This window comes from Podarcis gaigeae (genome assembly GCF_964106915.1).
Source record: "Podarcis gaigeae genome assembly, chromosome: 10".
Taxonomy (NCBI): Eukaryota; Metazoa; Chordata; class Lepidosauria; order Squamata; family Lacertidae; genus Podarcis; species Podarcis gaigeae.
In genome coordinates, this window is record NC_139686.1 from 6,577,222 (window position 1) to 6,593,716 (window position 16,495).

Here is a 16,495-nt window from a genome sequence, read left to right on the forward strand (position 1 = left end):
GCATGAACCCATGCTTGGAGAGCTGCTGCCAACCAAAGAAGGCATTCTAGCCTAAAAAGAGGTTGTTGCTGCCATCAATACTTTTTGTATCTTTTAGATCTTATTAAGATTTAATGTGGAAACTGTTAATTTGGTTGTGTACCTTCTGATGTGTTTTATTTATTGCTTATGACTATTTTTATTATACGTATTTTTTTCATGTTTTAAGCTGCCTTGAGGGACGCGGGTGGTGCTGTGGGTTAAACCACAGAGCCTAGGACTTGCCGATCAGAAGGTCGGCGGTTCGAATCCCCGCGACGGGGTGAGCTCCCGTTGCTCGGTCCCTGCTCCTGCCAACCTAGCAGTTCAAAAGCACATCAAAGTGCAAGTAGATAAATAGGTACCGCTCCAGCGGGAAGGTAAACGGCATTTCCGTACGCTGCTCTGGTTTGCCAGAAGCAGCTTAGTCATGATGGCCACATGACCTGGAAGCTGTACACTGGCTCCCTCAGCCAATAAAGCGAGATGAGCGCCACAACCCCAGTGTAAGTCACGACTGGACCTAATGGTCGGGGTCCCTTTACCTTTAAGCTGCCTTGAGCATGGTTTTCACTATGGAAAGGCAGCATGCGAATACGGTGGTGCCCCGCAAGACGAACGCCTCGCAAGACGGAAAACCCGCTAGACGAAAGGGTTTTCCGTTTTGGAGGCGCTTCGCAAAACAAATTTCCCTATGGGCTTGCTTCGCAAGACGAAAATGTCTTGCGAGTTCCTGCGGTTTCCCCCCCTTCCCCCCCTTTTTCTAAGCCGCTTATCAGCTAATCCGCTAAGCTGATAAGCCGCTAAAAGCCGCTAAACCGCTAATAGCGCTAAGCTGTCAATGGGCTTGCTTCGCAAGACGAAAAAACCGCTATACGAAGAGCCTCACAGAACGGATTAATTTCGTCTTGCGAGCACCACTGTACAATGGTGTACGCATGCATGCATCTATGTATGCTGTGGTCAAATCCTGCTTGCTGGTTTCCCGCAGGCATCTGGTTGGCTACTGTGAGAACAGGATGTTGGACTACACTGGCTATTGACCTGATCCAGCAGGATCTTACCTTATGTGCTCCTTAATGAGGAAGAGCACACCTCATAGGGAGGGCATTCCACCAATGGAGAACCCCCACCAAGAAGGCCCTGTCAATGAGTCTGTGCCAACCAGGCAGCACCCAGCTGTGGTACCACCAACAAGGGCCTCCTCTGCCAACTGTAGGGCCCGAGATGGTTGCTACCAAGGGTGGTGCTCTTTTAAGTATTTGAGTTCCAAATTGCTAGGGACTTCACAGGAGGAAGGTATGGGTTTTTGTGGTTTTAAAATTAGGAGGACCACGCACAGGAAAAATAAAAATAAAGAATGTTGCAATATTGAAAATATTTTTGTCTGGAGCGCATGTATCATGTTTTGAAATGATTTCCTGAATAACATTTGCCCAAACAAGAGAAACAGGGATTGACTGGCCCGTGGAAGATAGGAAACTTCTGATATTTGATCCTGTGTGCAGACTTCTGGTGTCCATCACACAACAAATCTGTGTAGGCCAGATGAAAGTATTTCAGCCTCGCTGATATTGTACTTTACCATGATGGTGGATCTTAAAATTCAAGCAAACTAGAGATGAAAATTTCGCAGAACCCAGCACCCTGTATACGTTTATGTGTAATTTTCCTGCTGGGACATTTGGCGGGGTGTGTTTGTGTCAGTGTCCTGTGTATATCTGGGGTTTTTAATTACTTTTCCTTGGCTAGCCTCCTGCAAGTGTTCAAGCGCATAAATTCACAGCATAAGGCTTTGGGAAGCATGATTCATTCCCTCGATGTGGCACTGATGGGGTCTATACAGCAGGGGGCTCCAGTGACCCGTGATGGGGCACTATTCATTAGGGAAGGGAGCTGCAAATATATAAATCAACATGTCAGAAGAAGGAGCCCTGGCCCGACCCAGCGGGAATGTGCGATACATACAGATTTGTTCCACTCCACGCCATTTCACCTGTCGTCAGCAGCGTGTACCGCGCAGTAATCAATTAGGCTGACAAGATTCTCTACAAATCGGCTTAGCTCCAGCTCCTCCTGTGCCTTTAGGGTGTAGCACAGAGAAATGAGGCTGCAGCTAAAGGGAGAGAGAGGGATGCTCCCCTATAAGAAAGAAGCAGTTTTAAAACTTAGCACAGAGTGTTGCTCTATCAACGCCTCTTAACAGTAAGAGCCAAATGGAGACTCCATGGTCAGAGACCCTATACCTTTGAATGTTAGGGAGCAAAGACCAGGAGAGGACTGTTTCTGTTTGTTACTATGCTATGTATTTTTGTGTTTTCATATTGAAAACTGCCCTGTGATCCTCGGGTAAAGGGTGGTATAGAAATTGTTGTTGTTGTTGTTGTTGTTGTTGTTGTTGTTATTATTATTATTATTATTTATTCTCGAGGGGCCTCTGGCTTGATCTAGCAAGGCTCTTATGTTTTATAAGAGCTATTCAGGGGAACTGTTATGCTGGGGAGAGGGAAGGTGTAATGGTTATATGGGGTTGCTCGTGCGTAAGTTGCCACCACTCCTGGCTAGGTAGCCTGGTTAAACGTTTCCTGGCTGGACAGCCCTTCACTTCGTGGCTGTTCAGTCACTAGCAGAATCCGTCAGTGGGCGTTTCTTGAATTTCTTCCAGCAAAGAAATTCTTTGACGCCAAGTCTACGCCTACTTCTGCGCAGGGTGGGTGTGGGTAGCAGAGGCCCTGTGCTCTCCCCGCTCGTCTCCGGCGAAGAGTCCTGGAGCCCTCTCTCCGATTCCCCCATCCGCCCCCCTTTATCCCTGGCGTTACGCTGATTTCCTTCCCCAGCTGCTGAGTCCCCTCTCTCTCTGCTTGGCCCTTCTCCGGCACCGCTTGGGAGCCCTGCCTCCAACCCTGGCTCCAATGTCAGTTCCCTGACAGAAGGCTTTGGGAAACAGACCCAGGTTGCAAACTCAACATCACTTAAAGGTTAGTTGAGCCACCCTGATATATATTCACAGAGACGGTGGTTGAAAAGTGGCAGAAAGGTGGATTTTTTCTGTCCTTTCAGTGCACACTTAGGAGGACAAGCAAAAGGGGATTCAAATCCTCATTAGTGTCATCACAAACATTCCTTGCATAACGTAATTCACACTATTCCCTCAACGTAGGCAACACAAAATTCAACTGCGCAAACTCTAAGGAAACTAAGATTTTGGTTACACTACCAGGACTGGGGAGACCTAAATTCAAATCCAATATCCACTATAGCATTTACTATTGACCTTAAATGTCTCTGTTACTTTGCTTCTTCCTACCTCCTTTCTCCATCTGTGCCACCTCTTTGCTCATCTGCCACTGATCTCCATTTTAAGCCTAACATTTCCACAGCTGCCCTGTTTGTGGGCATTTTCCTGAGCTGCTACTGACCACTGGAACACCCTGACACACAGTAGCACAGAAAATGGCCTTATACTGAGTCAGGCCGTTGATCCATCTAGTTCGGTATTGTCTATACTGCCTGGCAGCAGCTCTTCAGCGTCTGAGACCGGGGTCTCCCAGTCCTGCCTAGAGATGCCAAGGTTCGAACCTAGAACAGGCATGGCCCTCCAGATGTTTTGGGACTACAACTCCCATCATCCCTGATCACTGGTCCTGTTAGCTAGGGATGATGGGAGTTGTAGTCCTAAAACATCTGGAGGGCCAAGTTTGGCCATGCCTGACCTAGAGCCTTTTGCATACAAAGCACAGGTTCTACCACGGAGCAACAGCCCTTCTTTGACACCTGCTTTACATTTTTCCACATTTCCCAGGAGAGAGACAGGACTCATCTTCTTACTCAGGCCTTCCTGTAAGATTTGCTTCCTGCATGCCTTCCATTTTCTACCTTTTCGTCCTTATATGTTGTATCTCTCTTTAGATTATAAGTGTGTGACTGGGCCTGCCAGTCCATAATCTTTCTTATGCACCCATTCTGCTTTTTGGTATCATATAGATTCATCAATATCTATTAGATTTATCTATCCATAACTACCTCTCGTTATCTCTTGGCTAGAGATATTGGGCCCAGAAAAGGACTTCCAGAGCTTGCAATCCTTGCTTTGAAGCTGAGAAAAACATCAGACGCTTCTGCAACTTCAATTAAAACAAGAGCTTGAAGTCTGAAGGACAGCTCTGAGGAAAACTGCAGCCATTTTGAAAGGCTGCCCCAAAGCCAAAGACCCTTCTCTATGGGGGCCCCTTGAACTAGAGAAGGGAGAAAACTGGCTTTGGTCAGCACATCAGGTCCCTATTGCCCCATCCCTTCTGGGCCAAATTTGGCAGGTGGGCTTCACATGATACGGTGCTTTGAAGTCCCCTAAATCAATGGATTAATTCAAAGTGCACACAAAGTTCTTTGCAAGCCCCTTTGAAGGATTTGCAAAGAGCCCTGCCCTCAGCTTTGAAATCCTGCTGAGCAGTAAGACTTCAGGAGCAGTATGCTTGGGGCTTCTGAACCGCCACCAATCAGCGGAAGAATTTATTTTAAAAATCCAGGGAAAGAATATGAACAGAAACAGGAAGGGAAGAACAACTGAACCTCTTAAGAGCATTGTAACAACAAATTCAACTGAGCAAAGTAGAAAAATATACTAAGAATATCAAACAAAAATGGCTTTAATATGGGAATAAACCTTCAAAACTTAACAGTTTATCAATGGCATTGATAAACGCCATTATCAACATACTTAAAAGAGTACAAGTGCCATGCCTAACACCATCAATTAAGTATAAGAACTAAACAGTTGAAACCTCACAAGATATAAGTGAACATGGCAAGTTTACCAAGTACCAGGAAACACCCGTCAAGAAAACAGATACTAGAATATTTTCCACAATCACTGTGCCCAAAGTCACTAATGGAGATATAACAATGTTGGGAGTCCTAATAATGGAAAAGGAAATTAATGAGATAATAGCTGACTTCATAACAAAGCATCAGGACCAGATGGGCTGAGTTTTTAAAAATCGTTTTCGGGGGAAAAGCACTTACATTACGGGAAAATGATAAATAAGACTTTGCAAATGGGAAATTTGCCAACATCATAGTCAGAAGTGATTGCAAAAGTACTTCCAAAAGCAGGAAAAGATTTGATGATTCCACAATCAGATGGACCGATTTCCCTCCTTAATCAAGATGTAAAAATATGGAGCCCTCTATTGGCAAACAGGTTAAGCAATATTATTTCAATATGCATATACCAGGACCAAACAATGTTTATAAGGAATAGAAAATTACAGTCTAGTGCCAAGAAGGCAGTGGATTGAACAGAACTATGTAATAATCAAACAACTACCAGCCTTTATTTTCCTGGATGTGGAAAAAGCCTTTGATAAGAATGAACTGGAAATTTGTATCAAGGATGCCACAATAAAGAAAAGGAACAGGAACTTTTAAAACATGGGTGGACTTGCTTTACTCTAAACCAATGCCCTGTGTACCACCCATCTACATGTATAATAATAGAAAGAGGAACAGGGCAAGATTGTCATTTCATAGAATTTGTCATCGTTATTGTTTACACTTTATTTGAATACATACAGAATTGGCAGCACATGCACAATTCACTCTGATCACAGAATCCAGGCGCGAAGGCCTGCTTGCTGGTGCAGAATGGGATGGCTTCTGGTACAGAGCACACTTAATTTCTCTTCCAATCTTCCTCACACTTGTCATTCACTCAAAGGTCATTTCATTATAGGCAGAGACAAGCAGCCTTCCCCAGCCCTCTCTTTGAGCCTAAGGCCATACTACTTTGTGATACTCACAGAGATTGACAGGATTTCAACACTGGTGTGAACACTGCTAGGAAAGGTAGCACCAGAGGCAAAATTGCCTTCACAACATCTGCATCAGTCTATCTGGCTAACATGCCCAGCCTGAGTTCAGCCACCTGGGTTCAAGGAACCCAATACTTTGGGTTCCCCCACCCCCAGCACCTGGCACACAAACATACTTGGGTGCCAATTGCAGTGCTGGGATTATTTTCCTGATGTGACATTTAGTGAACCTCTATAATTTGTGTGTGGTAGTGCAAAAGCTCATTTGCAGGAAAAACACTAAGAGACGTGGGTGGCGCTGTGGGTTAAACCACAGAGCCTAGGACTTGCAGATCAGAAGGTCAGCAGTTCGAATCCCCGCGACGGGGTGAGCTCCCATTGTTCGATCCCTGCTCCTGCCTACCTAGCAGTTCCAAAGCTAGGTAGTGCAAGTAGATAAATAGGTACCGCTCTGGCGGGAAGGTAAACAGCGTTTCCGTGCGCTGCTCTGGTTCGCCAGAAGCGGCTTAGTCATGCTGGCCACATAACCCGGAAGCTGCACACAGGCTCCCTCGGCCAATAAACCGAGATGAGCGCCGCAAGCCCAGAGTCGTCTGTGACTGGACCTAATGGTCAGGGGTCCCTTTACCTTTACCTATAATTTGTGTGTGGTAGTGCAAAAGCTCATTTGCAGGAAAAACACTACAAAAAAATGTTTGCAGTGGCCATAAGTGTGGTCTGCAGGCCACTGAGATCAAGGTACGAACAACACATACCAGAATCCTGGGAATTAGGTGATCCTGGAGGGTCACTGCCAGCTACAATGCTGCAAGACTGGATGCACACAGGCAGTCTATTTTTTTATTTGCTTATTTAACAAAATTTATATACCTCTTGGTTGTAATAAAACCTCTAAGGCGTTTAAAAGAAAGACAAGGATATCAATAAAAAAGGTAAAAATGATCAACACACTTTATAAATAGTTAAAATTAACAGTAAAATAGATTAAACCATGTCAGCATCTACATGGTTGGATACGTCTGCCTCAACAAGCAAGAGCAGAAAACAGTAGAGAGGTGTCTGCCTCATCTCCCTCCCTCCCTCCCTCCCCCCCCTCTCTCTCTATATATAATATCAGTATTCCCCCCCCCCCCCCCAGCAAACTGTTACTGCTCTCTGAACTTCCAGGTTGTAGACTGGCTGCAAATATTGTACTATTTTTTTTAAAAAAAAGGAAGATTACTGAGGGAGAAACATGATACAGGTTTATGTGAAAAGAATAAATATTAAACCTAGGACTGTAATGGACAGGCAGTAGGCTGAAGAGCAGAAAAATTGCTTCACACAGTATGACTCAGTTTGTGGAACTCACTTAGATTCATAAAATTGTAGAGTTGGAAGGGATTATGAGGGTCATCTAGTCCAACCCCCTACAATGAAGAAATCTTTCACCCAACATGGGGCTGGAACTCATGATCCTGAAATTAAAAGTTTCGTGTTCCACTGACTGAGCCTACTCCATGGCTTCTTACTTTCTTTTAAAAAAGTATTAGACCAGCTTCACCAAGCTGCTGCCATCCAGATGTTTTGATCTACAACTCCCATTGGCCCCAGCCAGCACAGTTGACTTAAATTTTGGAGGTGTCCCTTGGCAAATGGGGTGGTGCGGAACTGTGGAGGCCAAACTCACTATGGAAGTTGAGGTAGGATTTTCGCTCAGAACTGACCTCTCCAAAGCCGGTAGCCACAAAAGTTCAAAATGATCAAAGGCACTGAATGCCAGGGATGAAGCAAAGGAGGATCATCACCATGCTTCCAAGTTTCCCAGGGCATCTGACTTGCCATTTGTTTATTTAAAATATTTACCTCTTACAGTTCCAACTCTGAGGCACATAACGAGAGTCCAGAAACAAAAGCCCATAAAATCTTTCAGGAACAGAATGTGTATCTATGTAGATGGACCTTGGTAGACCCAATGGGCCAACTCCTATGCTCCTCAGAGTATGTCAAAATACCCTGAGTTTTGGTACTGGTCTGAGCCAATGGTGCCTATGGAACCATGTAGCTATTCTAAGAAGGCCCCTAGGCAGACTGGCCTTTTCCCTTCCTGATTTATGTCTGCTGCCATTGCAGATGGCTTCCTGCCGATCTTGCTCTACAGAACTCCCAGGCAGTTGTGGATTTCACAGAGTAAGCATTTCAATTCTGTCTTGCTCTCATACATTATTTCCCCCTTGCTAACGACAGTCAAGTTACTGTCCTGTGAAAAAATCCATTTAGCTCTAGCGAGGCTGGCTGCAAAGCGGGAAATGAAGGGCACCGGGGAAGCCTAAGCTGGCACCAGGCGAGCGCGGGCACAGCCATCCGCAAAGCACTCATCCATTACCCAATCAGTGGCATTTCCAAACCCAGCGGGGTTCAGCTAGGGTCCTGCTGGGAAACAGAAATTAACTTGGAATGGAGGTAATTCATCTTCAGAAGCTAGTCATCTTTCTAAAGTGCTCCTTGGCAATAAAGGGGAGAGATCCAACAGCAACTTTGGCACCACGAAAGAAATGCTTAGTGTGAAGTCTGGTGGTGCTCAAGAACAGAGTGGCAATCCATCTTCATTTTGCCCATCTTCATTTTGTCTACTTAAAACATAACATGACTGGTCAGACTGGTGGCTGGGAGTGGCTGCCAAGACAATATAACACCGGTCCTGAAAGATCTTCATTGGCTCCCAGTATGTTTCCGAGTACAATTCAAAGTGTTGGTGCTGACCTTTAAAGCCCTAAATGGCCTCGGTCCAGTATATCTGAAGGAGCGTCTCCACTCCCATTGTCCAGCCCAGACACTGAGGTCCAGCACCGAGGGCCTTCTTGTGGTTCCCTCCCTGCAAGAAGTAAGGTTACAGGGAACCAGGCAGAGGGCCTTCTCGGTAGTGGCGCCTGCCCTGTGGAACGCCCTCCCAGCAGATGTCAAGGCAATAAGCAACTATTTTGCTTTTAAAAGACAACTGAAGATGGCCCTGTTTAGGGAAGCTTTTAATGTTTGATGTTGTATTGTTTTTAATATTTGGTTGGAAGCCGCCCAGAGTGGCTGAGGAAACCCAGCCAGATGGGCGGGGTATAAATTATTATTATTATTATTATTATTATTATTATTATTATTATTATTATTATTATCATGCGCCGCGGGTGGCACTGTGGGTTAAACCACAGAGCCTAGGGCTTGCCGATCAGAAGGTCGGTGGTTCAAATCCCCGCGACAGGGTGAGCTCCCGTTGCTCGGTCCCTGCTCCTGCCAACCTAGCAGTTCAAAAGCACGTCAAAGTGCAAGTAGATAAACAAGTACCACTCCGGTGGGAAGGTAAACTCCGTTTTTGTGCGCTGCTCTGGTTCACCAGAAGCGGCTTGGTCATGCTGGCCAATAAAGTGAGATGAGCGCCGCGACCCCAGAGTCGTCCACGACTGGACCTAACGGTCAGGGGTCCCTTTACCTTTACCTTTTAGTGACATCTATAGCAGCATTGTTAGGCCATGTTAAAGGTAGATTATCTTCCTTAGCCCCACCTAAAATCCGACTTGCATCACCACTGCACTGTAAGCCAAATGCAATGCAGGTTAAGTAGCTACAAAGGAATCTCCATGTAGCTGGAAGCCTTCAGGTGGCTTCCGGTGGAGCCATTGGTGGAGAAGCCCCTTGCAACCTCTTGCAATGCCACTGGCGTCTTCATTCACACAAGGAACAAAAAGTCACAGAGGAAGTGTAGCATATTTCTTAGTCCTCTTCTACTGTTGGAAGCTGCCAGGTGTTTCTGAAGAGTGAGTGAGCCAATGGGCAGACATGTGCCCAAGGGGGAGTGTGTGGGGCATGGAGACCAGGCTGGAAGTCAAAACCCAGGCAGCTTTAGCAGCTGTCAGAATCAACAGCAAATATAGTCACAGAGCATCTTCTGACCACATGAAGGTCTCAAAGATTCCAAATTACATATTTGAAGGAACCTCCTACGTCTGTTCAAGGCCTTTAACGTCTGCATCTCAGTCCATCTGGCTGACCTTTTCTGGACTTTTTTCATGATCAGTTATTAAGGTCAAATTATTATTTATACTGGACAGATATTCTGTCAACACTGAAATGTCACCAGAGTCGGACAGCTGGCAATGAAGTATACTAACTACATATTTACTGTCAAGGGATCTGGAGGCTTCATGGCGTTTTCTACATTACAGAGCATATTGTATAGCCTTCAGTGCAAAAATGCAGGATTTGAGAATCTTAGTTTCAATTTTTTTACAACAACAGTTAAAGTGAGTGGTATGTCCCCATGAATAAATGGGGGGAAATAAAACCAAAGTGGCATTTTTTTGCTAGAGGTTAAGGGCTTGTCTGCACTATAGGTTTGCCATAAGTTGGGGCAAAGTTTTAAGTTGGCCTGCATTGCCTATATTACTAATCAAGGCAGGTGCAACACCTGCTGCTTATACGGTAAGAGGGGAAATGATAGAAGTGCATTAAATTATACTAGACCTAAGGGACATTCAATGAAGCTAAATATTGGGAGATTCAGGACAGACAAACAGAAAATACCTCACATATTACATAGTTAAACTATGGAATTTGCTTCCACAATTTGTAGTGGAGGGTTAGAAATGGCAAAAGCCGCCACCCCCTCTATTTTCCCACATATCCCTTGAAAAGTAAGTGTGCATCTTAGTCTTAGACCTCCCAATAAAACTGGCCACCCAACAGATTGATCCGTTATGCCTATAGACTGCCATGGTGGCAGTGGTGGGGTCTCAGGTGAGTAACAGCATGCTTGGAACGGATCCATTAAAGCCTCTTTACAAATCCAGAGCTCATATCCCACTCATCAAAGCATCTCAAAGATTCCACCAAATTTTGAATCTTCAAGAGTGCAGCCATGTGTTCATGTATGTGTGCAATCTTTTAATCTCAAATAGTGTTATTTATTTTCTGTCACAGAAAATAAGAGGCAGGTTTTTTTAATCGGCAGACTTCACATTCCTTAGATGCTATTTAGCACCAACATGTTAAAAATGAACACTGGGACCATAGTGCTTGTGCAATTTCAGCTTTGTTTTTTCTTGGCAAAATCCTCCCTCTCACTTGTGCCCGGGTGTGTGTGTGTGTGTGTGTGTGCTTCAAAATATAACTTATCTAGCTTTGTTTGAAAAGTGATGAATCTTTCTTTTGTCTCTGCAAGAATTTGCTGTCGGATTTCACATTACTTGAAAAACAAAGTCCACAAAACAACCAGGTATAATTATGTGCCTTATGAGCTAGGAGGAACTTGGAAACCTGAAGCTACATAGTAGTAGATACTTTGCAACTTGTAGACTCGCAGAAGTCCTTCTACTGGCCTTCTACTTCACACTGAAAAGTACTTGGAAAACCGGGGGGGGGGGGGGGGGGATGTAAAGCGTGAACAATGTAAACTTGTGCTTGCAAACATTTTTCATGCAAACCCCCTCATTAGGGAGCCATAGCAGGGTGCCTGAAAACTGTGGCTTTAATGGGAAACCCAGGGTTCCCACTGTTCAGTGTATGGAAAGGCCCTTATGCATGTTTGAAACCTGACCACAGCATCAAGTGATGGCTTCTTTGTGCAAATGAGCTATTAGATGAATCACTGCCATGAGAACTATGATATCACCTGATGCCAACTCAAACACAAGTTTTCAGCTGAGAGTAAGACATTTCACATATTCAGCTGACAGTCATCAAGTGATGAGTAATCGACTGGATGTGTGACGCAACCAATGTTTACTCTGGGGTTGGTGCCGCTCTCCAGCCTCTTCCTTGATTTCATGCACAATTTCTTATTTATCTCAGGCAATTTTCCAAACGAGCGTATCTCTCTGCATTTATATATGCTGTTTTATGTTATGAGCATTTTATGTGACTGGCAAGAGTTCTGGTTTTTGAACAATGCAGAGATATACAATCAAGCATCAAAGGAAGGAAGAAGAGTTTGGATTTGATATCCTGCTTTATCACTACCCAAAGGAGTCTCAAAGCGGCTAACATTCTCCTTTCCCTTTCTCCCCCACAACAAACACACTGTGAGGTGAGTGGGGCTGAGAGACTTCAGAGAAGTGTGACTGGCCCAAGGTCACCCAGCAGCTGCATGTGGAGGAACGGGGAAGCAAACCCGGTCCACCAGATTACGAGACTACTACTCTTAACCACTAACAAATGAAAAAAGACTGAGGGTGGTGTTGTGGAAGAGGACTTCTGATTTGTGGGTACCCTCCTCTAACTGGTTCCCAGTCTACCATGGAAGACATCTGTTCTGTATTTCCTATCACCCTCTAAGAACTTCAGATGAGATCCAAATTCACAACTACCAACAACAAAGCACAGCACTGATTAATTATTGCCTTCACTAACCAGCAGGATACTCCTACAACTGGATGCACCACTGGTCATTAGAACCGATGGCAGGACGTTGTGGCTATAGGGTTCAGATCAAGAAATTGAGGGCAGAAATATCAATACCTGCTGGTGAAAGGTTAAACCTCAGGGTTTTGAAATCCAGAGCTGATGGATACAGATTACTAATAATTCCCTTTGGCACCCAATACCAAACACTGGTCGAAGCAGGATAATGACTTAGGTGGGCATCCATTCCAATGTGGTTAAGGCAGCTCATTCATTCTCAGAATTTCAGCCTTGGTCTGAACCAAGAAACACCTTTAATCAAATCTAAGCAGTTCCCAGCAAAACGGCTCCTGGATGTGGACAAGGGGATGAGAGCAGCTACACAGATATGGTCGAAGGGGTAAAAATGAAGATTTATGAGCACAATATTTGCCTTGTGAAGGCAAGCTTGTCCATGCCGTTGGGCTAATTAAAATAATCCATCACACAGTGTGTGTCTGAGGCCAGGTCAGCTGAAAAGCTGGGTATAAACCAAATGTCAAGATGTGCCGATGGAAAAGCATATTTGTATGTGAATATCTGTGTGTGAGCTTGCACATGCACATCTGTGTGTGTCAGTACCAGATTGTGAGAATGTTTTGTTGGTTTTACTGCTCTATCTACAGTAAGTGTTTGATAAATAACACTCCAAAACAGTTGCAATGATGCAACAACAACAGCTGCAATGCTGTGTGCAGAAGGCCTTCTTTCTACTTAAAGGATCATAGAAACATAGAATTGAAGAGTTGGAAGAGGCCCTGAAAGTCATCTAGCCCAACCCCCTGCAATCCAGGAATCTCTGGAACCTGACCTAGACCCGGTTCTCCATCTGCTTCCCCCTGCAGCCTCTAGCTCTGGGACCAGGTCACTGGACAAGGGAAATGCCATATTTTGTTCTATCCAAGTTGCACTGGGTAATATGTCCAGAACACTGGAAAACACTTGTGTGAAACTGCACATGCATCCCCAAGGTGTGCTTGCCCTGGGTCCAAAATTAAGGCTGTAAGCAGGAGAACAAACACTGTAGAAAGTAACAGTGACCAAGTCCAGCCTCTTCCTGAAAGTAGCTTCCAGTTATCCTGGCTCCAAATCATTTAGGGTTTTATAGAACAGAACAAGCATCTTCAGTTGTGCTCAGACTGAAAGGCAGGGTAATTGCTATTGTCCATTTGGTCCATAAAGTGCACACCAGTCACAGTCTGGCTGCCGCATTTTGCACTAGCTGAGGTTTCTGGACACTCTTCAAAGGCAGCCCCACACAGAGCACACTGCAATAACCTAAAGGAAGAGATGATTCAGGCATGAATCACTGGGGCCAGATCATCCCCCTTCTCCTCCACAAAGGGTTATAGCTGGAGTACCAGCCAATGCAGCCACTTGACCCTCCAGGAGTAATGCTGGATCCAAATACCCTTCAGGTTGTGAGTGAACCTAGTGTTTCTTTTTCATCCAGAACAGGCTTGCCTACTGCCCTTCTGTCTTGTCTGGATTGAGTCTCAATATTTAAGCCCACACACAATCCATCAGTATGTCCTGGCAGTCTAGATTCAGTCCAAGTCACAACTAAAAAGAAACATGCCTTTCCTTTCTTGCACAGTTTCATGAGGAAAGTATTTTCCCCTCCTTGGGCTAGCTCTTATTCTGTAGAGAGCCAGCAGAAAGGTTTAGAAAGATTTTGCAGGACTCATTAACACACCTGTACTATGTTCTGCATGCTCCCTATTGAATGTACTTGTAAATTATCTATCTTGGTTTAACAACAAGGTGCCAAAGAAAGTACACAACTTTTTTTAACAAAAAAAACCTACCTAAGTTGACCAAATAATTGTTGATGGAATACAAAGAACGAAACTGTATTTGTAAATTAGCAACAACCAGTGAACATGGTTTGTTTTAAATGTGCTATTTTTACACTGATTATTTGCTGTGGGTATTCAAACTGGGATAAATGGGGGGAAATGAAGGCATAAACACCCAAAATAAATTTGCTTTTCTCCGTTTGCCCTTAATTGTGGGTTAACCTCAAACTATGCCTGTGATTGCATCCAGGTTACCCCTAGTCTTAAACAACCTCTTGGTGTCTCAGTTTAGCCACTAATAATTTACGCTCACACATATATATATAGGGGTGCAAATATATAAAAAAGCACTTCAGATGAGACTGAAAATCACTACATTGCGCAAAGTATTATCTATTGATCAGAATTTTCACTCGTGTCTCAAAGGTCACGTTCACCCTTGAGAAGCATGGAATGCACAATTGATCGGCTACGACTGCAGCCTAATAGTTTCTGATTATGGCTGCAAATGGACCTGAAAGAAAACTCATTTGTTTATGGCACTAAACAACAAAACTCGCTTGGCAGCTCTCCGTGGCCATTTGAACATCTCTCGTCACCAACATCCATCTGATTAATGTACAGTAATTTGACAAGATGAGAACAGTATGCCATCGCGGCTGGTAATGACATTTTCTTGGGAGAGCCACAAGTGATCTCCCCCAGAAGCGAGAGAGAAGGCCAATCCCAGGAATGGCCTCATTATCATAAGCAACTCATTATGGCAGAAGCAGCTGTGCAGGCAGCCTTCAGAATGAGTTTTACTGGGCTATCCGCTATCATGATGCCTCTGTCAAAAATGCTTACATTCTACCATGTATGATGAATCTGGAAGGAAGGCTTCTCAAGGGCATATCGGAACCGCAACTTATTCTAAACAAGCATGGGAACATCGAGCACTGAAGCTTCACCAGTGCCTTCGTGGGGAGGCCCCTTTCTGAAATGATGCAGCTTTCTTACCTGCAACAGAGGCCTCTGCACGCCCAGCATCTTCATGGTGTCTGCGCTGGCCAGTATCTTCAGTGGCTCAGTTATCTTGGTGACTCCTTCGATTTCCTTGTTGATTTCTCCCAGGACTTGGCTAAGAAAGATGTTCTTGATGTACATGGTGAGGAATTCCCGGAGTGGGCACTGCTTAGTTGGGCTGAGTCCTAAAGCGTGCTCAATCTCTTGAATAAATCTGAAACACATTAAAGAAGGGGAAACTCACTGTTACTATGTTTGCCGAGTCAAATGGAACTAGATTTCAGCTAACGGTTTCCAGACGTTTTATGGAACAAGAGGTGAATCCTTGCCTTATCTTTCAGAAACACGCTCCTACTAGAATTGATAGAAGTCTGTTTATCTTAAAAAGCTTATCATTTGTACAGCTCCCATTAAAACAGGGCTGGGGAACCACCAGCCCAGGGGCCAGATGCATTTGCCAGGTTGTGGCTGCTGTCGCATGATGACAGTTTTTAGGAGCCATGGGTGAGAGCTGAGTGCAGGGTAGGGACCAAAAGTGGACAAAGTACTCCAGAAGGACCATGACATGACCCCCACCAGAGGTACTACCGCTCCTCTAACACCCCATACAATTTTATGTGTAGTTCGAGCCTAAAATGGCATCAGGGATGTGGGTGGCGCTGCAATCTAAACCCCTGAACCTCTTAGGCTTGCCAATTAGAAGGTCGGCGGTTCGAATCCCCGCAACAGGGTGAACTCCCGTTGCTCTGTCCCAGCTCCTGCCAACCTAGCAGTTCGAAAGCACGCCAGTGCAAGTAGATAAATAGGTACCGCTGCAGCGGGAAGGTAAATGGCGTTTCTGTGCACTCTGGCTTCTGTCACGGTGTTCCATTGCGCCAGAAGCGGTTTAGTCATGCTGGCCACATGATCTGGAAAGCTGTCTGTGGACAAATATCAGCTCCCTCGGCCTGAAAGCGAGATGAATGCTGCAACCCCATAGTTGCCTTTCACTGGTCTTAACTGTCCAGGGGTCCTTTACCTTTACCTAAAATGGCATCATCGGACAGAGAGGGTTTATGGGATTACTCCTTGGATACACTGGCTTGGGGCAAGCGGTGGTGTAATAGTTGTATTATTGGGGTACCCAGAGGACAGCCAGTGTATCAGAACAGCCCATCACTGCCTGGAAGGAAGAAGATGACAAAGCTAAAGTCCCTTTCAATTACTTGGCAGCCGCAATTTGTGGCTGACATCCTGCATATGGCTGAGTGGGTCCAACGTGACATCCAGGTCTATGCGGGAAATTTTTCTTAAACCATTTCATCAAGAAAAGAACCATCCAGATGTAAATTTCCAAGGGAATCAAACTCTGCTCTCAGCGGTCCCAAATGAAACTATCTGGCACCGGCAGAGGGAAACGGAGGAAAAACCCATAAAGGTAAAAAGCCCTGTGGGGTGTATTTTCTCAGTGTGAGAGAG

The 16,495-nt window shown here is 44.9% G+C and overlaps 1 protein-coding gene across 1 annotated transcript in view; it reads right to left on the bottom strand.

The window, feature by feature from the left end:
* Positions 1-16,495, bottom strand: part of EXOC4 (exocyst complex component 4) — a 351,415-nt gene that overhangs the window by 61,062 nt on the left and 273,858 nt on the right. The window contains exon 11 of the mRNA XM_083700107.1: positions 15,032-15,251. Coding sequence (XP_083556233.1) covers positions 15,032-15,251 — 220 coding nt within the window. The remainder of the gene's footprint in view (positions 1-15,031; positions 15,252-16,495) is intronic.